Here is a 26482-nt window from a genome sequence, read left to right as displayed (position 1 = left end):
CAAAGGATCACCCATTTTAGTTCTGGTGGGAAGCGAGGTGGGGGGCGCGAGTTAAAAATCGTAGAGGGAGACCAAGAGATGAAAGCAGTAAGCGGATTCAGAAGGATGTAGGTGGCAATAGTTACTCGGAGATGAAGCGGCTTGCACAGGATAGAGTAACATTGAGAGCAGCGTCAAAGCAGTCTTTGGACTGAAGACCACAACAGCAACATCACCAAATCAGTAGAAAATAAATCATAATAGTCAGACTAGGGTTGAAATCTGGTTCATCTTAAATAGGAAAGTAACCACTACACCACTTCACTTTGTAAGCGTAAAAAATCATAAAACAATGTGTTCTTTCAGTGCAGTTTTATTGATCCAATAAACATTAGTAAAATACATCAGAGCTGTAAGACAGTGAGTGTAATATTTCTCTTAGAGAAAATCTTTGCATACTTGCATTAATACATGCAAATAATTATTTAGTTGCTTAATGTGCTCGAATAAATTAGTTGGTGAAGAGGTGAGACGTGGCTTCAAACGTGAGAGTAGAACTCCTTGTCCCAGGTGGATGCAGTGACAGTTGGCTCGCCTATGGAGGCGCGCAGAGGCAGTCCCCGGCGAGGCGCTGGTGCAGCCACGGGAGGTAGTTGGCCACCCGCGTGTAGATGCCCGGGTAGTTGGGACGCGCGCACCCGCGACCCCACGACACAATGCCTACGGCACACACAACACAGCACATGGTCAGGCAGCTGGCCCAAAATAATCTCTGGGCAGGTGAGGGGTATGCGTGATAAGTTAACCAATTGTTCTTGGCGTTCGTACAGGAAGCACAGGTCAAGTGAACTAACTGAGACCAGTCGTCACCGTTGACTAATAAAGTACCAATATTAAGGCGTGTGGCGTCATACAGGCATAAACAGGAGGAGATCTCAAAACTGGCAATATTTTCATTGCATCTACATTTTCTTTTTGGAGTGTACCTCGTGATTATATTTAATAAACAGGTACTCAGGAAGGTCCAGTGTGCGCTGTAATTATTGTATGGTAGCGGAGCTTGGTACATACGCTAATGCGTTAATGTGGAACCGATTTATGCTGGCCACCAGGTGCAAATATGACACTGTACACTGATTGAATGACGGTGTGACACACACGCTGGCATTTGACAAGCCATAATGTGAGTGAACGATTTGGCTATCGAGAAAAGAGAATGTGCGCTGTTGGTGAAACTTTCATGTGAAGGCAGCAACTACAGTGCTGCCTTGAGAGAGTATTGCCGAGTGAAAGTTCTGAGGAGACCCCCAATGTCATTAAATTACTTAAAGAAGACAATGAAATCCGAAAAAACTCGTGAGCTTCGTGTGACGCCTGTAAGATAATCGCTGTGGGAAGAAGTCCGTAACTGCCTGCTGCACATCGTACCCCACAGGAATCGTTGACCCTTCAAGGCTGGTTTTAAGGGACCGAAGGCGCGGTAATCGCATGGGGAGAGATCAGGACTGCAGGACGGGTGATCGAGTGTCTCCCACATATGGGGACTGCGTTATAATGAAGCAGCGAACGCTTTGCTCACAACGGTGTTTTCGACAGAAATGCTGCCCCATACGCATTATTCATTCTCCGTTGGATGTCTAGTGATGTTTATCCTTGGGAGCCAAGAAAAGAAAGCAGCAGGTTGGTCCCGTTTGGACGCATTTGGTAATAATGTCGTCGTAGTTCTCGTTTCTGTATTTACGGCACGTACGTTAGACAAATGCCACACCAATCCCTTGCCTATGTCTTCGTGCTTATATACCCGCATCGAAGACGTGCTACGTTGCACATAAGCTGCAGCAACGTTCTCAAATGGAAACTTTTTGATACAGCACAACTTACTGAGTCCCCACAAATTTCCGAAATTTCCGCAACTCACTGACCTAGTTCAACAGAAACTGACCGCATTGTACGTCAAATTCGGCTCACCAATAATATTCTAGCGCTCGAGATGAGGTTAACCTCTTCGCATCGTGGCGGCAGTAACCTTTTGATTGCTGACGCCGTGTACTAAACGCCAAATCATTTCGTAGTTACATACTGTTGTAGAACGTAATATTTTTGTGTTTTTCTTGGGCATTCGTACCTTGGATACGTAACTTATGCTCGCTGCTTTGTGCTTTTTCACGGTAGAGACGTAAGTTCGGAATGATAAAGTACCGTAGGGGCCGAGAAAAAGTCAAACTGCACGCGTGAGAGTTGGACTGCAGAACCTCTGTGGTCCATCATGATTCGATATTTGTTTCCTACAACACACCCATAATCAAAATAAGCAATTATTCCCATAGTATAACCATATTTCGTACATTTGATCTGAGGCTGAAAGTGTAAAATAAGTTGGAGAGCTTATTTTCATCTAAGGTTCTCATCTCAAATGAAAAGAGTATGATACTGGATTTGAAGTTTAATTGGAACAGGCCAGACAAAAGAAGCTAAAAATGGACTAAGCACACATGATAATGAAAAACCACTCTTATCCGATGACGAACTTCGTATGCTATGTCTGTCAGTACTAGCTTTTTGTTGGTGTCATCAGTTTCCTGACTCATTTGACGCAGCCTGCCTGCGATTTCTGTCCTGTGGCAACTTCTTCATCTCAGAGTAGTGCTTGACTTGCAACCATCGCTGACAGGTATTCATTGGATATCTTCCAATCTCAGTCTTCCCCTACTGTTTTCTCCCTCTATACCTCCCTCAAGTACCATGAAAGCTATTCATTGATGTCGTAAGACACGCCCTATAAATCTGCCCCAGTGCTACTAGAGACGGCTTAAATTTTGCTTGGGCGAATTTCTTACATTCCAGGCAGTCCAGTAATTCCTTACCCCCAATGAAATACTAATAATGATGACTGAATCCCTGTTCAATGGATAATTTTTACTTTTATTAAAAGTACACGGAGATACGGATCGTAACAGGTTAATTTGTTCAGATTAATTTTGCGTTTGACAACACTTACCGATTACTTCCATGCTTCCATTTTTGTTGTCCACATGGAGCGGGCCGCCGCTGTCACCCTGAAAAAATTGTTAAAGTATTATCATTGCAGACGCTCAGAATGCTACTAAAGATCAAAATGAGAGTGTTTGATTACAAGTATGTTACGATGTAAACATTCGTTTAGAAACCCACATGCTGTTAATTAAGACGAGTCCATACTATTCAGTGTTGAATTTACCTACTTGTGAGGACGACGACAACTGTCGTGTTTACGTTTATAGACTGTAAGCACTATGCTCAAGGGCAGTATCCTGTAACGAACCGCTGATTTTTTTGAAGCAGAAGGGATGATGTTACGTAAATAATTGAACGAGTGAGATACGTATATCTAGACTGAAAGGTTACTAATAACTTCCACCATGGATAAAGGATAAAACAGACTGTCAGAGTAAAATGTTCAACCATCAAACACAAAAAATAATAGCACAAGAAAGCAGAATATCGCGTTGCTTCAAGGCCAGAGACAAATGTATTCTGCTGCACGTTGGATAGATTTTGAAGATATATCTGCAGAACAAAGGACGCAGTTCCTTGCATTAACTGATAGATGTGTGCCAGAAGGGACTACGGTTAGGTAACTAGGAATGTAGATACTATTTATGCTTTTATACCACTAATATTACGTCTAATATTATCGGGAAAGATTAATTTTGAGACCTTAAAGCGAACATGAGACCTCTGAAGCTGAAGCGAGGTGTACAGTCGGGTGAAATGAAACACAAAACTGTACCCCAGAGCGCGGTGGTGTTTCGCTTCTTATCAGACAGTCAAAATAATGATTTTACTTCATGATGATTGAGTACCATGTACTCAAATACAGGAAATTCGTGCGCTGTGGGGCAGAAGAGGTAGTTTTAATTTATGAGGTATCTTGCGCAAGAAGCAACAGAAGTTCAGGTGCAATGACGTGATGGACGGTTACTAGAACGAGAATTTTAAAACTATGCCCGATGAAGATACTAAAATTCGTAGTAACCTTGTCATTATGTTAAGAATAGGGAAAGATAACTGTTTCTCTATAATTGCTACAGTGACTACTGTATACATTTTCTGTAACCAGTAAAATCGTTACAGTCTATTTACACTTGTTTATTCGAGCATCATCCCTGCTAGAAAAAGTCTCGAAACCAGCTGTTGCTCCTACAATACGAATGAAAGGACAGTGATTTTGAAGATCTGAAGTCGTCGTTGAGTGACTGTAGGAGGATACAAGATGACATGGACAGGATTTGTGATTGGTTTAAGGAATGGCAGCTAACTCTAAATATAGGTAAATGTAAATTAATGCAGATGAATAGGAAAAAGAATCCCGTAATGTTTGAATACTCCATTAATAGTGTAGCGCTTGACACAGTCACGTCGATTAAATATTTGGGCGTAACATTGCAGAGCGATATGAAGTGGGACAAGCACGTAATGGCAGTTGTGGGGAAGACGGATAGTCGTCTTCGGTTCATTGGTAGAATTTTGGGTAGATGTGGTTCATCTGTAAAGGAGACCGCTTATAAAACACTAATACGACCTATTCTTGAGTACTACTCGAGCGTTTGGGATCCCTATCAGGTCGGATTGAGGGAGAACATAGAAGAAATACAGAGGCGGGCTGCTAGATTTGTTAGTGGTAGGTTTGATCATCGCGCGAGTGTTACGGAAATGCTTCAGGAACTCGGGTGGGTGTCTCTAGAGGAAAGGAGGCGTTCTTTTCGTGAATCGCTACTGAGGAAATTTAGAGAACCAGCATATGAGGCTGATTGCAGTACAATTTTACTGCCGCCAACTTACATTTCGCGGAAAGACCACAAAGATAAGAGAGATTAGAGCTCGTACAGAGGCATACACGGTGTTACAAAAAGGTACGGCCAACCTTTCAGGAAACATTCCTCACACACAAATAAAGAAAAGATGTTACGTGGACATGTGTCCGGAAACGCTTAATTTCCATGTTAGAGCTCATTTTAGTTTCGTCAGTATGTTCCTCCACCTACGCTCAATGGAGCACGTTATCATGATTTCATACGGGATACTCTACCTGTGCTGCTAGAACATGTGCCTTTACAAGTACGACACAGCATGTGTTTCATGCACGGTGGAGCTCCTGCACGTTTCAGTCGAAGTGTTAGTACGCTTCTCAACAACAGATTCGGTGACCGATGGATTGGTAGAGGCGGACCAATTCCACGGCCTCCACGCTCTCCTGACCTCAACCCTCTTGACTTTCATTTATGAGGGCATTTGAAAGCTCTTGTCTACGCAACCACGGTACCAAATGTAGAGACTCTTCGTGCTCGTATTGTGGACGGCTGTGATACAATACGCCATTCTCTAGGGCTGCATCAGCGCATCAGGGATTCCATGCGACGGAGGACATTTTGAACATTTCCTGTAACAAAGTGTTTGAAGTCACGCTGGTACGTTCTGTTGCTGTGTGTTTCCATTCCATGATTAACGTGATTTGAAGAGAAGTAATAAAATGAGCTCTAACATGGAAAGTAAGCGTTTCCGGACACATGTCCACATAACATACTTTCTTTCTTTGTGTGTCAGGAATGTTTCCTGAAAGTTTGGCCGTACCTTTTTGTAACACCCTGTATAGCAGTCATTTTTTCCTCGTTCTGTTTGGTAGTGGTACAGGGAGAGAAGATGCTAGTTGGTGTTGTACATGAAATAAAAAATAAACATATCCCAAACTGTCTTAGCATGAGTGCAGTGATATTGACTCAGTGAAAAGGAAAAGTGAAATTATAACTTGAAATGCATACGAGAATCGAACACAACCTAAAAGTGTCATGTGAAGTGTAAAGCCGTAGCGGACGATCCACGGGCAGTACCAGAGCGGCTGCCGGCGCTTACGTACCTGGCAAGCGTCGCGCTTGCCCTGCGGGTAGCCGGCGCAGATCATGTTGTCGGTGATGCGCTCGCTGGGGTAGCCGGCGCGCCGGCACTTCTCCATGGACATGATGGGCACCGCCACTTTGCGCAGCGTCGCCGACGTCGGCTTGCGCTCCTCCACGCGGCCCCAACCGGTCACTATGGCCACGCGGTCCGTGTAGTCCGCCGTGTCTGCAAAACGCGCCCTACTGTATTTCCAGTCCAGTGACACAATATTTTCATACTTTCCTTTAAAACCATTCTAAACAGGCTGCTGTAATGCTCGGCTGTATCACATATATCAGTACCTGTTGCTCGATAACTATGTCTGTCTCACATAAATTGCAAATGCACCTACTGTAGGAATGAAATACCTCTGATAAATACCGACAGCGAGTCATCGACTACCGGTGATTCCACCTGCACAACACAGCATCACTTGGAGCTCCATCACCCACAGAAACGTCCGCCCCGATATCTGAGTGGTCAGCGCACCGGAATGTCATGCCAAGGGGCCCGGGTTCGATTCCCGGCTAGGTCGGAGATTTTCCTCCGCTCAAGGACTAGGTGTTGTGTTGTCCTAATCATCATCTCATGCTCATCGCCACGCAAGTCGCCGAAGTGGCGTCAACTCAAAAGACCTGCACCTGGCGAACGGTCTACCCGACGGGAGGCCCTACCCACACGACATTTCATTTCACCCGCAGAAACGCTCACATCGGTGCCGGGATAATTGCGTGCGAAGAGTGAACAGTTGTGGTTTCTTGAAAAGGGCCTCTTGAGTCAATCACGAGATACATTACATTATACTACGGATTTTTAAAAATGTATCCCCTCAGGAAACTGTCTTGTTCTTCTATATTGGCTTGAGTTGCGGTACTGAATGCGAAACTTCTTCCATTTAATACACTGAAGAAAGAGTCAGCATGTACCTTGTCTCAAAATCTGATGATACTGTAAACTTCGAAACCAGCTATGGAGAAGTAAGTTATTACAGCGGAGGTTAAGTGGATGTTTTTCTAACGTCATCACATATTCCATACGGCACATGACTTGGAAGATGCAGTAGTTTTCATCTTAAGTCACTGCATCACTGTAATGACGAATGTTCTAGAGATGTTATTTTTCAATGTGTTCACATGCTCAAAATTTGCATACACTGTAAACCTGAAACACATTTTTCGGCAAACCATATACAATTGCTCAGTTCTAAAACTCTACTGTTAAATCAAACATTTGCTCCCAGAACAATTATTTTTAAAATGAGTAGTGAACATCACAAACTGCCGGCTTCGACTGACGTTCCTCTGTCTCTAACCTTTCTTTTAACGGTGAGCTCCTCTCGTTTGTAGAAATTGCACCAGCACTTGTTGACACAAGAAATTTTCTCCCTATGCACCATGTGCAGTATTAAGTTTGTTGCGATCATCACATTAACAAATATAGTTCCCTGATGAAAAGCCCCCCCCCCCCTTGTCAATAACTGCTTGGGGGAGGGCTACTTTAAAATACTATGGTGCATCTACTCCTCAAGTACCACAAACCACAGTACGAGCCTTCTACAAGATGATCAAATTAAATCAGGATCAGAAATTTTTAATGCAACCCATCTTACACATCCATGCATGTGGCAGATGTTGCAAAGTGGGTTGCCTGTCTTAAGATGCGTGACATACTTTCTTGCCCTCTTTTGTGCACATCATGTAGAAACATCCAGTTCCTACACAGGATGATTTAGATGCCCCTACAAAAAAGTCAATTGCCTCTGAGCTCTATGGGTTGGTTCAAATGGTTCTGAGCACTATGGGACTTAACATCTATGGCCATCAGTCCCCTAGAAATTAGAACTACTTAAACCTAACTAACCTAAGGACATCACACACATCCATGCCCGAGGCAGGATTCGAACCTGCGACCAACGATAGTGAGGGCGATTACTCTTAGTGGTCGCAAAAGTTCCAGACTGAAGCGCCTAGAACCGCTCGACCACACCTGCCGGCACTGCCCCTACCTATGGCTTTTATGCAACCCACAACGCCCTCATAAGCCACGCTTAAGAATTTCATATTGTCAGGCTCGCTACGTGCAAACTATTAGTCCTACATAAAAAAAGAACGGGGCCTTCTAGTACAAAATTTAATGTAGTTAAATTTTCCACTGGGAGACGTTTTCGCTAGAGGTCGCAGCCTTTGACTTATTCAAGAAAAATATACAAAACTGACCTTTAAATGCTTTTCCGTCGAATAAATCGAAATCCAGCGAAAAAATATCTTAGTGAAAATTTAGCTACATCAGATTTCCAATAAAAAGGTTCTGTTCGTTATTTTTCTGTAGAACTATTAATTTGGGTGTAACGGGTGGGAGAATATTGAAATCTCGTGCATGGTTTTTTGAAGACGTTGACGTTTGCATAAATCAAATAGGTAGGGGTAGCTGACTCACTCCGTGTAGCTCATTTGTCGTTTCATGATGAGTGTGTTGTGGCAGCTTCGAGTCAGTCTGAACGTTTTCTTACACCTACAAGCAGTGTAAAACGCGATACTCACTGTCTACGGGGAGACAGGCGGGGCGCACGCTGGTGCCGAAGTCGACGGGCTTGTCGAGGCGGATGAGCGCGATGTCGTGGTTGAAGGTGAAGATGGAGAAGTTGTCGTGCCGCTGCCAGTCGGCGACGCCGCGCTCCAGGCTGGCGCTCTCGTTCTGCACGCCGCGGTCGTGCTCGCCCAGCGTCACCAGGATGTCCTGAGACCGCAGCCTGCGCACGCCGTGACGTCACACACAGTTAAGTACATACTGACAACAGGGTGCTTCGGCCATAGGGCACCCGGCTTGCTCATAGGGCCACCAATACAAAGAAAACCAGAGAAACAAATCCATTCTGGCACAGGCCTGACCACTAACAAGGGCCACACAGTTGTAGAATAAAAATTTGTGGGTTGACATCATCGGAAGCAGAAATGCGAAGAAGGATCTCAACCCAAAACCGTTGCATGCTGGACAGCGTTACAAGGATTCTCCAGACATTTCACGTTTCATACACTTTAACGTTAGAATCACTTATTAGCCAGGTAAGCAAATGGAGGAAGTTCTTGGTGTCTGCAATGAAACGTTGGTTGGGAACGAACATTTTGAATTTTACACCCCGTGGAAATCGAGATCATTACAGATGTAGAAATATCTCGGTTGCACAACAATGAGGGAAGAAAACAGTCATGGCTTTGCTGAAGAAAGCCAAAATCGTTTGAAGTGACTTAATTTAACAATGGGATGGAACAGCTGCAGCCATCGGAGATCGTAAATGGGCGCTCCAACTACACGAACGCTATCCTTATATAGACAGTTTAATTGCATTCTATTCTCTTTACACCATTTTCTGCTGTTGTTGATATTACCCTCTACTCGTCTGACGGTAAATCCTTGTCTTCTTTCCCTTTCGCTTCATTGACCCCAACTGTCTCTATGCTGAGCATTTGACGTTCCACGCTCCGACTCGTAGAATTTTACCCTATTGTTTATTCAGTGCTCTTCTCATGGTCACCTCCCTCTTGGCTTTCCCCTCCCGGAGATCCAAAAGGGGGTCTAACCCATTATGCCAATGGAGAGAGATCATCACGACACTTTTTCAGCTACAGGCCACATCTTCTACGGATGCACATTATGTGTGTACAATATAGTGGTTTCCATTGCGTTCTGCATCCTTACGTCCTTGCTACGTCGATGCTGATTCTTCCACCTTTTAAGGAGAGTAGGACAGTTTCCTACCCCTAGAGCAAAATAAGCCACTGAAACTCTATCCGCTACAAGGCTTCTTTTATTCTGATAAATCACATTTTATGGCACAATAATAACTGGTTTCGGCCTGCAGTGGCCAGTGTCAGATGCTGTGGGTAGCATTTGATGAACAAATATTCATGACTTGTCAACTAGATTTTTTTTTTTATTTTGGTCATCAGTCTACTGACTGGTTTGATGGGCCCGCCACGAATTCCTTTCCTGTGCTAACCTCTTCATCTCAGAGTAGCACTTGCAACCTACGTCCTCAATTATTTGCTTGACGTATTCCAATCTCTGTCTTCCTCTACAGTTTTTGCCCTCTACAGCTCCCTCTAGCACCATGGAAGTCATTCCCTCATGTCTTAGCAGATGTCCTATCATCCTGTCCCTTCTCCTTATCAGTGTTTTCCACATATTCCTTTCCTCTCCGATTCTGCGTAGAACCTCCTCATTCCTTACCTTATCAGTCCACCTAATTTTCAACATTCGTCTATAGCACTAGATATTATACGTCAATCCCGTCGCCTTATACGAAATGTCTATTCCCCCCCCCCCCTCCCCCTAAAAAAAATCTATCTACTCCTTTGCCATTGCCACCATTCCTGACGATTTTTATTCAAAGGTTTAGGAGTAACTGGGTTCTAACCCCCTACTGAAGCTATTCAGGGTCTAGAGGTAGAATCTTAGACTAGTAATCGAAACGTCCTGGGTCCAGCGTTCTAGCCCAGCTCCTGCTAAGCTTCTGAACAAAAATCATCCCATACCTGCCGAAGACTTCCTATCCGAGCAGGTACCTTTCTTCTGCCAAAGACCTTTTCAAAAAGGGGGAAGGAGCCGGCAGAGTTTCACAGACCCCGGACTTTTCGATTAGGAGCCAAAGACGCTACCTATAGACCACAGGCATTTCAAAATATAACATAAAAGTGGAGTTTTGCAAAAGAATACAAGGGTACACTCGCCCCAGCTTCGTTAGTATGAGCGAAGCTGCGCCACAACTGCAGCAATCAAAGCAGTCATTTGTCAGTGACAACGTCAGTAATGACTCTTGTTTTGGTTACGTTTTTACATACACAGGAGCCACGAACAATGCTCTCTACAGAACATACGTTACGTTTGTAGCCATATCTAGAATCTTGAAAACTTCGGAAGTCTTCCAGCTATGATTTTCCTAGTGTACACCATCTCCATAAACTGCCTACAAGCGACAGAGAAGCGCTTCTCCGTGAGATTTTGGTCTCCAATATCCAAGATCTTACACTCTACAGGGAAGAATCACCATCGCATTATGTACACACCGTCTCACGTGGGTACACCAAGAAAAGAACAGGCTAATGAACAGATTTAGGAACCAGTGATAGGTGAAATACTAGAAATAGCAGGCACAGGCCTTCTCATCGGCAAAACCAGACTCAGCCACGAGCCCGTCCTAACGTACGTATGATATCCCACAGATGGTAAACCATTTTCTCAAGGAGTATATTGCTCATGCGAAAAGTAACACGAGAACTTGGAATGAGCAAATGTCCATTCATAGTCGTGGACGATGCGATAGCTGCTGAACAGGTAATATCTTTCGTGATAGATGACAAATACAATAACAAAATTTAATAGTCTTAACAGTTTCATGTCGACTTCGCGTGTAAACTTGTAAGGACGCAGGTTTCCTAGCCATAACGCCGGTGTGAGGACGCATCGCCCCGTACCACCACGTTCCATTACATTTACAACTTTTCAAGCTAATAAGCTGTTTAGTTCCATTGACCCTTACCTTTCATTCCTCAATGTAGATAATAAATATTTGTGCTGCGGATAGCCACCAAATAATATGGTTCAAATGGCTCTGAGCCCTATGGGACTTAACTTCTATGGTCATCAGTCCCCTATAACTTAAAACTACTTAAACCTAACTAACCTAAGGACATCACACAACACCCAGTCATCACTAGGCAGAGAAAATCCCTGACCCCGCCGGGAATCGAACCAAATAATACCCTGCGTCGATGGCGCTGTGGGAGTGCACTGCTGCTACGTCTCTAACTACTGTTGCTATAAAAGAAATAAGCATCTGACGTTTAAAGTCTAGTTGCAACGTTTTTGCCACAAACACTGTCTAGAAACAACCTCCGCAACCTCCACATTTCTCAATCCTCCACGGTGATACATCACTTTAAAGTCTCTAACGTCCAGATATGGGGTATCTCTAAGCAAGTCAAAAATTTTTTGTTTAACTTTAATTACAGAAAGAGATACTTTTTTTCTTGAAACAAGAGAAATTTTATAGTCTGGAAAAATTTCCTACTTGAGGACGGGCATGGACACAGCTTTGCATAGCGTAAGTGACAGCACAGTGGAATGTCGACGGAACGTTAAACACTAATCTTCCATCCTTCATTTGCTATATTGTTGACAGGAGCAGCTCAGCTCTCTGGCTGTCAAAGGGGAACTACTTAGTATGTGCGAGAGTGGAACGGTAGAGAGACAGCTTGAAGGTCGCTCATTGAATCCTCTGCCAGGCACTTTATTGTGAATAGCAGAGTAATCACGTAGATGTAGATGTAGACTGCTTTCACAATGGAACCTTGCCGCCACTCCTCCAATAAGTCAGTTAAAACTGCTACCGTTCTAGTTAATCCCTTTAAAATGCTTCATTTAGGTGAGGCACAGCAGATTTTAGCTACTACGACAAGGCCTGTAAACATGGAATACAAAAACATTATTATCTCCTTTCAAATCGGCGTATTAACTACATGTCCTGAGAAAGAAGGTGTTCGTCTAAATGCTGTTCAGCCCCTTTATGACAAGACTGTCTGTGATTTATGTGTATTTATCGAGACTGTAGTCAATATTGGACCCAATTCACTCTCTACTTGGAGCGTTCTCATCATTAACGACTGAAATGCAGGTACATATTGCACACGCACCCATGACAACGGTCTTAACTGAAAAGTCACGTGATTGATTCAACGCGCGAATGTAGCAAGGAAAGTGCAAACCACAACAGTACAGAAAGGCCAGCATTCTAGGTCATTAACAACTCGGTAATATAATTCACTCCTGTCTTTCCGTTCACATGCCATCTATAGATTGTAACCCTCAGCATGACGTAAGTACAGGAAGGTAAGTACTGCCTTTGAACTCTAGACAGAGGACTACGGTACGTGCGGCGAGAGCTCGCGAAGTGAAGCCTTTTGTGGCTGACAAAGCGGCGAGGCCGCACGCACGCCACGCGGGGCAGCTGGCGTGTTGTGCGGTGTGGTGACCTTGGCAACGCGACCGCCACGGGGTCAGTGCCGCGCCGTGCGCAGCCAAACGGCACCTGGCGGCGGACCCAACCGCCAGCGGTCGCAAAGTTGCCTCGCACAGTAGTAGGCGCCATACGACGTCACAGGGTGACATACACTGATGAGCCATGACATTATGACCACCTGCTCAAAAGCTTGTTCGTTCGTCTTTGGAAATAAATAGATCAGTGATTCCGCGTATGACAGATCCGACAGTTGGTTGGTAGGTCTGTGGAGATGTGTGACATTAGAAGTCTACTCACAGGTCACGTAATTCGCGTAAATAACGGGCCACTGATCTTCGTACGCCGTAATGGCGCTCGTTGAACAAAGTAAGAGCACATGGACTATCAGAACAATTGTGTGATTGGATTGAAGAGTTCCTAGATAACAGAACGCAGCATGTCATTCTCAATGGAGAGAAGTCTTCCGAAGGAAGAGTGATTTCAGGTGTGCCGCAGGGGAGTGACGTAGGACCGTTGCTATTCACAATATACATAAATGACCTTATGGATGACATCGGAAGTTCACCGAGGCTTTTTGCGGATGATGCTGTGGTATATCGAGAGGTTGTAACAATGGAAAATTGTACTGAAATCCAGGAGGATCTTCAGCGAATTGACGCATGGTGCAGGGAATGGCAATTGAATCTCAATGTAGACAAGTGTAATGTGCTGCGAATACATAGAAAGAAAGATCCCTTATCATTTAGCTACAATATAGCAGGTCAGCAACTGGAAGCAGTTAATTCCATAAATTATCTGGGAGTACGCATTAGGAGTGATTTAAAATGGAATGATCATATAAAGTTGATCGTCGGTAAAGCAGATGCCAGATTGAGATTCATTGGAAGAATCCTAAGGAAATGCAATCCGAAAACAAAGGAAGTAGGTTACAGTACGCTTGTTCGCCCCTGCTTGAATACTGCTCAGCAGTGTGGGATCCGTACCAGATAGGGTTGACAGAAGAGATAGAGAAGATCCAACGGAGAGCAGCGCGCTTCGTTACAGGATCATTTAGTGATCGCGAGAGCGTTACGGAGATGACAGATAAACTCCAGTGGGAGACTCTGCAGGAGAGACGCTCAATAGCTCGGTACGGGCTTTTGTTGAAGCTTCGAGAACATACCTTCACCGAGGAGTCAAGCAGTATATTGCTCCCTCGTACGTATATCTCGCGAAGAGACCATGAGGATAAAATCAGAGAGATTAGAGCCCACACAGAGGCATACTGACAATCCTTCTTTCCACGAACAATACCAGACTGGAATAGAAGGGAGAACCGACAGAGGTACTCAAGGTACCCTCCGCCACACACCGTCAGGTGGCTTGCGGAGTATGGATGTAGATGTAGATGTAGATGTAGCTAGCTCCATAGGATTTACATGAGGCGAATTTGGTCGCAGAGACATCAACGTGAGTTCACTATAATGCTCCTAAAACCAGTGTAGCACCCTGCTGGCTCCGAGACACGGACAGTTATACTGCTGAAAGATGACACTGCAGTCGGGGAAGACGTCAAGCATGAAGGGATGCAGGTGGTTCGTAGATGGCATCGTGTCTTCGTTTACTACCAAAGGTCTCGAGCAACCGCAGGATAACGTCTCCCACAGCATAATAACGCTCCCACCAGCCTGCGTCAGCGGCGCGCTGCACGTTTCGAGCCGCCGTTCACCTCGATGACGGCGTTTGTGGAGACGACCATCGACTTAATGTAGCAAAAATGTGATTCGCCCAAAGAGCTGACACGGTTCCATTGATTGACGGTCGAATCCCGATGGTCCCGTGCCCACTCAATCGTAATTGACGATGTCGTTGGGTCAACATGTGAACGTGTAGTGGTGGTCTGCTGCACAGCTCCATGTTCAGCAATATACCATGAACTACGTGCTCCGAAACACTTGTGCGTGCGCCAGCGCTATGCTCTTTCAGCAGACATGCCATAGATCCCCATGTGTCCTACTTTACAGAGCAAACAAGCCTCCGAACCCCACGTTCTGAAATTTTTTTCTTTGTTATTTGGCCTCAAACAGTATACAATGTGGGCAAAATAAAACCTTTCCCGGAAAGTATTTGATGTACCTTAAAATAGGCAGTTCAACTTACATCACCCACTCCCAGATCAGGTGATGTAAACTAGGTTGCCTATCTCAAGGTACAAGGGATATTATCTGGGCCAGTTTTATTTTCCCTGCCCTGTGTGAAATCTTGAATCTGCAAGTTCGGAAAAGTCTACGACCACAAGTTAAGTAACGGGTGATAAAAAAGTCAGTTTAAATTTGAAAACTGAATAAATCACGGAATAACGTAGATAGAGAGGTACAAATTGACACACATGCTTGGATTGACATGGGGTTTTATTAGAACCAAAAAAATACAAAAGTTCAAAAATAGACCGACAGATGGCGCTTCATCTGATCAGAATAGCAATAATTAGCATAACAAAGTAAGACAAAGCAAAGATGATGTTCTTTACAGGAAATGCTCAATATGTCCACCATCATTCCTCAACAATAACTGTAGTCGAGGAATAATGTTGTGAACAGCACTGTAAAGCATGTCCGGAATTATGGTGAGGCATTGGCGTCGGATGTTGTCTTTCAGCATCCCTAGAGCTGTCGGTCGATCACGATACACTTGCGACGTCAGGTAACCCCAAAGCCAATAATGTCACGGACTGAGGTCTAGGGACCTGGGAGGCCAAGCATGACGAAAGTGGCGGCTGGGCACACGATCATCACCAAACGACGCGCGCAAGAGATCTTTCACGTGTCTAGCAATTTGGGGTGGACCGCCATCCTGCATGAACATCGTACGTTCCAGCAGGTGTTTATCAGCCAGGCTGGTGATGATGCGATTCTGTAACATATCGGCGCACCTCTCACCCGTCACGGTAGCAGTTTTGCTGTTCAGCGCTATCTGTCGGACATTTGTGAACTTTGTTTTTTTTCGGTTCTAATAAAATGCCATGTCATTCCAAGCAAGTGTGTCAATTTTTACCTCTCTATCTACATTATTCCGTGGTCTATTAAGTTTTCAAATTTGTTCTTGTGGTGTTCAGTCCTGAGACTGGTTTGATACAGCTCTCCATGCTACTCTATCCTGTGCAAGCTTCTTCATGTCCCAGTACCTACTGGAACCTACATCCTTCTGAATCTGCTTAGTGTATTCATCTCTTGGTCTCCCTCTACGATTTTTACCCTCCATGCTGCCCTCCAATACTAAATTGGTGATCCCTTGATGCGTCAGAATATGTCCTACCAACCGATCCATTCTTGTAGTCGAGTTGTGCCACAAACTCCTCTTCTCCGCAATCCTATTGAATACCTCCTCATTAGTTATATGATCTACCCATCTAATCTTCAGCATTCTTCTGTAGCACCACATTTCGAAAGCTTCTATTCGCTTCCTGTCCAAACTAGTTATCGTCAATGTTTCACTTCCATACATGGCTACGCTCCATACAAATACTTTCAGAAAGGACTTCCTGACACTTAAATCTATACTCGATGTTAACAAATTTCTCTTTTTCAGAAACGCTTTCCTTGCCATTTCCAGTCTACATTTTATATCCTCTCTACTTCGACCATCATCAGTTATTTTGCTCCCCAAATAGCAAAACTCCTTTACTACTTTAAGTGTCTCATTTCCTAATCTAATTCCCTCAGGATCACCCGACTTAATTCGACTACATTCCATTATCCTCGTTTTGCTTTTGTTGATGTTCATCTTATATTTTCCTTTCAAGACACTATCCATTCCGTTCAACTGCTCTTGCAAGTCCTTTGCTGTCTCTGACAGAATAATAATGCCATCGGCAAACCTCAAAGTTTTTATTTCTTCTCCTTGGATTTTAATACCTACTCCGAATTTTTCTTTTGTTTCCTTCACTGTTTGCTCAATATACAGATTGAATAACATCGGGGAGGGCTACAACCCTGTCTCACTCCCTTCCCAACAACTGCTTCCCTTTCGTGCCCCTCGACTCTTATAATTGCCTTTTCAAATTTATACTGACTTTTTGACCACCCTGTTTATCCACTGCGTGGATTTGAGACTCTATTGGCGGGTCTCGTCAATAACGTCAAAATAATAAATGTAGCTGGATCCCAAGCTGCATCAAATCAGTCTACCGACTGAAGACGACCACACTTTTGAGCGAGCAGAAGTGGCCGCAGCGGCACTCACCCGTCTACGCAGTGCGCGGCGGTGAGGACGTGGTGCCTGGAGATGAGCGTGCCGCCGCAGTAGAACTTGCCGCGCCGGCTCAGCGCCGCCACCCACGGGAACTCGTTGACGCGCGTCACGTTGCCGCCCACGATACGCTGGCGCCGGTTCGGTACGCCGCACGCTGCAACCAAAGCGGCGTTAGCTCGCTGCCTGCAGGCGTCAAACTCAGCGCACAGCCGCCTGCTCTTGCGCCACCGTTGTTGTCGCGCGGAGGAAAAGCCGGTTTTCCCACCTCGCACATTGCTGCAAGTATTACTCTGTGTGTCCTACGTTCCTAATGAATTTAAAGTGTTGATGTGGAAACCCATGCACAAGGTTATTCGTAAGTACCTCCAGCGTTTCATAAGACGTCTGTGCGAAAACCGCCTGACATACAAAACAGACACGTATCACTGGACAGAGCATCACTTGAAGTTTTAATTCGTAATACCACACGGGAAATCAATATGCACAAGATCTCCGCAATATCCTTTTCTTTCAGGAGTGCTAGTTCTGCAAGTTTCGCAGGAGAGCTTCTGTTAAGTTTGGAAGGTAAGAGACGAGGTACTGGCAGAAGTAAAGCTGTGAGGGCGGGGCGTGAGTCGTGCATGGGTAGCTCAGTTGTAGAGCACCTGCCCGCGAAAGGCAAAGGTACCGAGTTAGAGTCTCGGTACGGCACACCGTTTTAATCCGCCAAGGAAGTTTCATATCAGCGCACACTCCGCTGCAGAGTGAAAATCTCATTCTGGAAACATCCCCCAGGCTGTGGCTATGCCATGTCTCCGCAATATCCTTTCTTTCAGGAGTGCTAGTTCTGCAAGATTCGCAGGAGAGCTTCTGTTAAGTTTGGAAGGTAGGAGACGAGGTACTGGCAGAACTGAAGCTGTGAGGACGGGGCGTGAGTCGTGCTTGGGTAGCTCGGTTGGTAGAGCACTTATCCGCGAAAGGCGAAGGTACCGAGTTCGAGTGTCGGTCCAGCACACAGTTTTAATCTGTCAGGAAGTTTCATGCACAAGAAGAGATACACACTAAAGGTCTTAACTTCTTTACGTGTTATCGAGACCTTGCAGATAAGAGGGCAAATCAGAAAATCTTTTCCCCCAATTTTTTTAACCAAGTTATGCCTATAAGTGTGAAGTCAGCGTGTCCATTCCCAGCGTTGGACCTCTCTTGTTGTGTGCTGGCTTTATCTGCTGGTAGCTCCGCCGCAGTTGTTAAAGATGGCGGTTGTGCTTCACATGTCCACGGCTTTGTAGCAAAAAAATGTGATAAGTTTTCTATGGAGCAAGGGACGAACGCCCATCGATATCTAGAGGGAAATGCAGCCCACATACGGGGAAAACTGGCTTGCTTTGAGAACTGTGAGGTGGTGGTGGTTTTGTGAGTTCGGCAAAGGCCGCGAAGTCTTCAAATGGCTCTGAGCACTATGGAATTTAACTTCTGAGTTTATCAGTCCCCTAGAACTTAAAACTACTTAAACCTAACTAACCTAATGATATCATGCCGGAGGCAGAATTCGAACCTGCGACCGAAGCGGTCGCGCGGTTCCAGACTGTAGAACCTAGAACCGCTCGGCCACTCCGGCCGGCCGTGAAGTCTTGCATGGCAATGAGTGGTCAGGCAGGCGCCGTTCAGCGTGGATGCAACAGTGAAAGCAGATCGGCGTATGCACATCACGGCCATTTCCCGAGACGTTGACATATATGGGAGTGCTTATGACATCGTTCACAGGTCCTTATGTTACCGGAAGGTCTCATGTCGGTGGGAGCATAAGCAGTTGGAGGACATGATTAAAGTCAAGCGAATTATGTATTCTCTGAATCATTTGGAACCCTACTCCAAGGAGGGTGAAGGTTACCTGGACCGCATTGTTACTGGCGAGGAAACGTAGATACTACGTTTCACGCTCGAATCCAAGCAGCAAAGCATGGTGAGGCAACATCCGGGTTCGGCTGTAACCAAAAAATTTCTTTCAGCACCATCTGTCGCGAAAGTGATGTTAACGGCCTTCTGGGATAGACGTGGACCACTGCTGCTGGGTTTCATTCCACAAAGTGCATCACTATCGACACTTATTGTTTCACAGTGTGACGTCTGAGGGCTGCCGTCAGGCGAAGGCGCTGGGGGATTCTCTGTGTGGACAACGTGATTCTGCGGTACCACGTGTGGCAATCAGAACTGCCGAAAATCTCCGGGCGTTTCACTGGGAAGTTCTGGACCACCCACTGTACAGTCCAGACCTCGCCGCTAGTGATTTCCACGTTTTTGGACCGCTGAAGAACTTCCTGGCAGGACAGCAATTCACAAGCAACGATGAAGCCAAGACAACAGTCTGATGCTGGTTCCATAGTCAGTCGGACAAATTCTACCACAGGGACATGTCAAATATAGTGCTGCAACGGGACGAATGTGTGAACCCGTGTGGGGACTGCGTGTAAAAACAGTGCAACGTGTGTGGAATAGGATGTATATTTGTCATTACCTATGGCCAGTAAAAAATAGAGGCAAAGATTTCCGGATTTGTCCTCGTATTTAAACCCACAGTTAAGACTTATTAAACTCGTCTGAAACAGTGACTTGCTCCCCGCCGAAGACGGCTGCTGGCACTTAAGACCTGCACTGTCTCGAGCTGTGACGCACGCCACAGGGCCCGTATATCTCGTTGGCTCCGGTACTGTCGCATCGAATTATTTTAGACCTGCAGATAGGCAGCCGAGGGAACTGATCTCAAAAATGGGCTACTGTCATTGCGAACGCAAGTATTTGTGTCCGCTGCTTTACAAATGTGCCCACATTTAGTGCATGTAATGGGAGTTAAAACTTGAAGAGATGCGCTATCCATTGACGTGTGTCCATTTTCTGTATGTCTTGTATTTTGGGCAGTCGTGTTCTGGCGCTTACGAATAACCTGTGTAAATTGCTCAAAATAAGTTCTGTACCACAAGCGTATCTACGAATACGTTTTTGTTTAGGTTCAAAAGGGTCAGGAAGCGAAAAAGCAAGATTCATTAGGCTAAAAAAATTGCAGTGAATTAAAAACAAAAAAAATTACCAACACAAAGGCGACATTTTTGAAACTACACGTTTTTGCAATCTGTGGGATCAAAGTCTGCTTCTAGGTAACATCCCACTAAATGCCTGAATGCTGACCACATGGTGGCAGACACAGTGCTGCTCAAAACTCTCCCACATGTGGACGGCATACATCTGAGGTCATCGAATATTGCAAGTTTCAAATGGCTCTAAGCACGATACATCGGGCTCATGTTATTAGTACCGCAGGCGATTTCATTCAGTTGATACCTGATACTTGGATGAAGGCGTTCAAGTGTGGGTGCGGTGCGATTGTGCATTCTCACCTATGAAGAAAAATCATGGCCGAAATGCTGCCTGTATGAGTGGAAAATAAGTTGGTGTGTATGATATTGGCCCAAAACATCGAGACCACATCTCTGGGTGAACTATGGGACTACATGCCTGGGACGAACACCGGTGCCGTGCTCACTGTTCTACAACTATCAGCAGGTGGTAGACAAAGCCTAGACTCGGCGGTGAAGAGAATCCGTTGCCAACGATCCCTGTTCGATTTAGTATTTAGGTATTACTTTGCCTACCTTTTCCGCGCACCGTGGCCCTGTTGGAAGGGGCGGGACGATCGCAATTCCTACAACTACAGGCCCAATAGATCCGGTAGAGACGATTCGTTCTGTCAGGCTCTATTCAGTCTTCTCAGTTGACTAGAAAAAGGTAGCGCACCGATCTAGGATCAACTATGAGTCATAATTTGTAAATAACGGACGTCCATTAAAAGTCAGGTCGTTATTCTGCACAAGCCATTTTGACCAGTTAACAGGGAAATGCGTATCGCATGATTGGCTGCGAGTCTCTCAAGAGGTGCTTGACGTGCTCTCGTTAGAAATGTCATCGCTAGAGAATGTATCAGAATTTCCTTTGTTAGGCAAGTGTGGAACAGTGCCCACTCAGCCTCGTGAGTCTAAATCAGAAACTGCTTCTGAAAATGGAATTGACCTGCACCTAGCAGGGGAATACCAACAAAATACATAAACAAATAACACACACCGATGTAAGAAACACACAGATATGGAAAATGCGGTCGCTCAAAATATTTTAGGTTAATAAGAATTATTAGTAGCATAGCCGGTTCTGAATAAAATAAAAAGTTCAGAAAGTTAGTTTCTTTTTTGTGCACTCAAGGCAGTGGGAACATACTTACAGCTTGTGAAGCAATTAATAATGATATTTAGGTTGATTAAACCGCTATACAGAGAAGGTGGTGACCCATGTTTCGATAACAGCAGGTGTATCGTGCCGTAACGAATGCTTTCTGAGGGAACCGCCCTAGTAATTGGAGGCGCGCAGGGTGGTGTGTCATTAGAGCCACGCGATCTGCATGCAGCGCAACTCTGTGGCGCGGTCTGCAGCCGAGATGGGATCTCGTGACCGAGATCTCCGTGACAAGTGATTCAAGTCATTTAGGTAAATTTAATACGCGTAGATTAACAAATATTGTCTCACTGTTCCACGTCGTGAAATTTATTTCTGTGTGCTAATTAGAACCGTCTGTGCAAAATACTTTTCCACAGGTATATAGGTGATTTACAGAAATCATTTAATTCTTCTAACCAAATATCAAAATACTGAAGACTGTGCAACTAATTCAGCACTTTATAAAACATTTGTGAAAGTTATTAACGCAGGTGCCTAAATGTTGACGGCAGAGTCGTGCAAGTCCTTTTTTTTCACGGGTGCGTTAAATATAGCACATCCTTTCATCTCAGGGAATTCATATCGTCTACTACACAAACGTATCGTAAATACTCACAGCAATGGCAGTCCTGGCCCGAAGTCTGGTTGTAGTGCAACTGCACAGAAGACGCAGGCCGATTCGGTGGGACCTGCAAAAAATAGTAACAGGTCATCACTGGTATCTATCTGATATCTTACACACCGCATTCTCATACAGTGAAGGCTTTCACGACCGGATGTTTCAGCTGCCGAGAATTCTTCCGGGTTGTATGGCCGTGGTCCATGGAACTCATCTATCCCTGACGTTTCGTCCAAAGCTACGTTGGATATTTTCGGAGGTGCTCCTGCTTGTGCTGAGTCTACCTAACAGTCGGCAAGACTCACCACAACTAGGAGCACCTCCGAAAATGTCCAACGTAGCTTTGGACGAAACGTCAGGGATAGAAGAATTCCATGAAGCACGGCCGTACAAACCGGAAGAATTCTCGGCAACTGACACCGCGTTCTAATTTTATCTACATTTTGTGCTATCGTAAAAGTTTCTATGTTGTTTCTTGCCTTCTGGAGTAACTTTCTGAAAACAAATTGAAGTCTGGATTTGAGTATTTTTGAGATTTTGACACGTCTTTCTCAAGTGACAGTGATTTGCATACGTGGAAAACACGAATTTGTTCGAATTTCATGAGAAATTGTGAGTCGCCTTATAACTTGCTGGATCATCCGTTTCTCTCAGTAGAGGAGGCAAGGGAAAACTACTTCCAATAGGTGTCAATATAGTTTCCCAATATGATGTTCAAGAGTCTTTCGATTGCAATATATAAAGTGCAACCTGAGTTCGGAGGCTAGGCGTAATTTCAGAAATGTTTTGAGACTTGTGTTTGTAGAAAAGTATGTAAGGGAATCCAAGTTCGTTTCAGGCGTGTGTGGTGAAGTCGACTGCAATGTTATAGTTAGTGAGACAAATCATGGCTCCTCACAATAAAAACTTAATTAATCTCATACAAATCAGTATTCTACACACATAAGCCTTGAACTTCACATTTACATCTTTGTAATGGATAGTTATGTAGAATATTCTATTAATATGCCATTTTCATTTCACTTGACCTCTTTGAGTACAATGCCTACTTTGGTGCTTTGTGACATGTGTAGAATATAATTCAACAAATAAGGAATTTAGTGATAAATGCAATACGTTATACGAGAGATCTGATGTAGCTTTCGGATTGTATCGGTACCAAAACTAGGGATGCGTCTATAATTTCATCTGCTCCTGTTTGTTATTTACCAAACACTTAAAGGAGAAGTACGCAAGGTAAATATGCCGAATATTTTTATTGTGTGCATACGTGTTACCGCTGAACCGATATGACTCTAGCAAAAACAAGCATTGGTGAGTGAGTTGTGTCACTCAGTGATCCTAGCACCGCCGTTAGCGTCCTGGTGTACGAGGTAACGCTACTGGGCCTTCGAAAAGTCTCTAATTTGGACAATATATTACAAATTTTTTATATAAGGTCCGTGTGTAGCCTACTTGCGTTAAGCACAACGTGCATGAGATTTTGTAGCTCATGTTGATTGTAGGCTGTTGGGTTGGACTCCATATATTTTCTTAGGTTGGAAATGAAAGTGTCCTGTGGATTACGGAGTATCGGAAATATTTTCGTAAGTACTGAACAAACTATTGAATCTTGAGCTCGAAATTAAGAGAGCGAGCGAGCTGGCATAGTAGGAAAACACGAGACTAGCGTTTCAAAGGATGACGGTTCGAATCCCTGTGTGGTCATCTTGACTTAGTTTTCGAATGAAATTATTGCCACCATTGCATTTTAAGTTTTTATCACCTTTCTATTCCTATATCGTAATATCAGCTGTATATCCATTTACAAGTGTGGGAAAGGGGAAAGTCAGTAAATATCAGACTTTTCTCAATGATATATCATCGTTGAAATATTACAGTGCATAATAGTTCGATGACGTTATGTCTTTCAGACTTGTCTGACATTTGCTGGCAGTTTTCACCTTTGAACCTGAAAATGGCTCTACAGATGGAATCACAACAGTGAAATCAAAAAATAATAAAAACGTACAGACAAGTAGTGGCGATGATTTCTTTGAAAAGTGTATTATGAGTGCAGTCCACAACTAAGTAAAAGTCATAATTTTGATTCAAGTTTTTCCTGATTTGCCTAAGTCACTTAAAGAAAATGCCAGAATGATTCTTTTGAAAGGTCATGAGTGATTTGCTTCTGCATCCTTCTCCAATCCGAGCTTGTGATCTGTCTTCAATGACCCTATTGTTATTGGGATATTAAACTGTAATCTTTTTCCATCTTAAAAATAAACAAACATAGGTGCTATATATCCAACATCTACAGAATATGTTACTCGTTTTCATGGTAGAAACATGTGTTATGGTAGCCAAGTGAGTGTCAAATTGCCAATAAGAGGATTCTAGATACAATACCTGGACCTGTCTAAAATTTGATCTTTCTCTTATAGCTTTTTTTCACCTCAGGCACTGATATCCTACTGTGAAAGATGTCAAGTTGGATGGTTGTTTGGATCCCACTTTACACTATATGTCCCCTCTATAATCAGCTGGTAAGTCACGTCAGATCTCATAGGAGGACAAGAACATCTATTCCAATAGGACCATGCCTAGTTAAGCACTATAGTGTACAATCCCTCAGGAGAGAGCTTTAGTTTTGCTGGACATAATGTGCAATCATCTGATTCTGATGGAGGAAATGTGATCCAATGAGATCTGATCAGGGTATTATTGAAGCTCTCCTTTCACTTCGCTGGTAGATAAATACCGTAAGACCCCTTTCTGCAGAAGAGCGCATCCGTCAGAACAGTTTTTTCACTAGGAAGCTAAAAGCCGGAACCAGTGTCTTGTTCAGTGCCCCCGCCCACTGGACTCACCTGAGCAGAGTGTGCAGCTGCCGCGAGGACGATGGCGGCCAGACACAACGGCACTACGCTCGTCATCATGGTGCTGCTGGTGTTGCTGGCGCTGGTGCTGGGGCGTTGTTGACAGCTGGCGGAGGGCCGGCGCTTCATTTATACGACTCCCACCAGCCAGAGGGTGCCGCGCGCCCTTGGCGGCATTGTCGCCGCAGCGCGGGAAACACGCGTTCCGCGCCGTGGTGTGGCGCGCGGTGCATCTGTGTCAGGAGTAGGTCACGGGCATGCAGGCGGCGCGCCGCGGCATGGCTTTGGGCTCTCCTGTACGGCCGCTAGCAGAGCGAGGGACAGCCCTTGTTCTTCCACCTGGCGGCCCAGGCTCTGCCGAAATCTGGCTGTGGAAGGCACAAAGACAGCCTCACCATTCTGAAGTCATAGATGTGTGGGCGAGTACGTTAACTGATAAAAAATATCCGAACCGCGGTTAATGGACATTAATATGGGTCGTCCTCATGACGAATTGAGCTCGGCTCTGGACACTTGTGTAAATCATGGAATACTTCTAGATAAGCTCAATTACTGTGGTATGAATGGGACAGTGCTCCAATGGTTTAAATCGTACCTAACTGGAAGAGTGCAGAAAGATGAAATAAACAGCTCACATAATATGCAAAAAAACTGGTGATTTCTCAAACTGGGGGTGCCGTAAGGTTCAGTCTTGGGTCCTCTGCTGTTCTTAATATATTTTAATGACTTGCCATTCTATATTCACGAAGATGCAAAGCTGGTACTTTTTGCCGATGATACAAGTATAGCTATCACACCCAACGGACAAGAATTAACTGGTGAAATTGTAAACGACGTGTTTCAGAAAATCATTAAGTGGTTCTCTGCAAATGGGCTCTCTTTAAACTTTGACAAAACACAGTATATACAGTTCCACACAGTAAATGGAATGACGCCGTAGATAAATACAGACTTTGATCAGAAATCGGTAGCTAAGATAGAATATTCAAAATTTCTAGGTGCATGCATTGATGAGGGGTTGAACTGGAAAAAACACACTGAGGATCTGCTGAAACGTTTGAGTTCAACTACTTATGCTATTAGGGTCACTGCAAATTTTGGCGATATACATCTGAATAAATTAGCTTACCACGCCTATTTTCATTCTCTGCCTTCGTATGGCATCATATTCTGGGGTAACTCATCATTGAGTAAAATAGTGTTCATTGCACAAAAGCGTGTAATCAGAATAATTGCTGGAGCTCACCCAAGATCATCCTGCAGACACTTACTTAAAGAGTTAGAGATCGTCACTGTAGCCTCACAATATATATATATATATATATATATATATATATATATATATATATATATTCACTTATGAAATTTGTTATTAACAATACGAACAAATTCAAAAGTAATAGCAGTGTACATGGCTACAACACTAGGAGAAAGGATGATCTTCACTGCTCAAGGTTAAATCTAACTTTGGCTCAGAAGGGGGTAAATTATGCTGCCACGGAAGTCTTGTCACTTACCTATTAGCATCAAAAATAGCCATATAGCATTTAAAAGGAAATTAAAAGAATTTCTTAATGGCAACTCCTACTCATTAGATGAATTTTTAGATATGATAAGTGGGTAATTTCC

General features: G+C 44.3%; 1 protein-coding gene across 1 annotated transcript; it reads right to left on the bottom strand.

The window, feature by feature from the left end:
- Nucleotides 1-336: 336 nt before the first annotated feature.
- Nucleotides 337-24949, bottom strand: LOC126481429 (trypsin-7-like). Its single transcript, XM_050105176.1, has 7 exons — nucleotides 24845-24949; nucleotides 21993-22065; nucleotides 17129-17291; nucleotides 8433-8641; nucleotides 5873-6078; nucleotides 2978-3035; nucleotides 337-699 (listed from the first exon to the last, which is right to left on the bottom strand). The coding sequence occupies exons 1-7, from the start codon at nucleotides 24911-24913 to the stop codon at nucleotides 575-577; spliced, it is 903 nt and encodes a 300-aa protein (XP_049961133.1). The 5' UTR covers nucleotides 24914-24949; the 3' UTR covers nucleotides 337-574.
- Nucleotides 24950-26482: the final 1533 nt, after the last annotated feature.

This window comes from Schistocerca serialis, chromosome 5 (assembly GCF_023864345.2).
Source record: "Schistocerca serialis cubense isolate TAMUIC-IGC-003099 chromosome 5, iqSchSeri2.2, whole genome shotgun sequence".
Lineage (NCBI taxonomy): Eukaryota > Metazoa > Arthropoda > Insecta > Orthoptera > Acrididae > Schistocerca > Schistocerca serialis.
Note: the sequence above shows the minus strand (reverse complement) of the source record. Positions and strands in the feature narration are given on the sequence as shown.

Bases quoted from the DNA above. Each gene is read 5' to 3' on its own strand.
- LOC126481429 (XM_050105176.1), bottom strand. From the start codon at position 24,913: ATGATGACGAGCGTAGTGCCGTTGTGTCTGGCCGCCATCGTCCTCGCG. The intron at 22,066-24,844 runs GTGAGTCCAGTG...TATTTTTTGCAG, and splicing joins CAGCTGCACACTCTGCTCAG to GTCCCACCGAATCGGCCTGC. The intron at 6,079-8,432 runs GTGAGTATCGCG...CGCGTTTTGCAG, and splicing joins CGCCTGTCTCCCCGTAGACA to ACACGGCGGACTACACGGAC.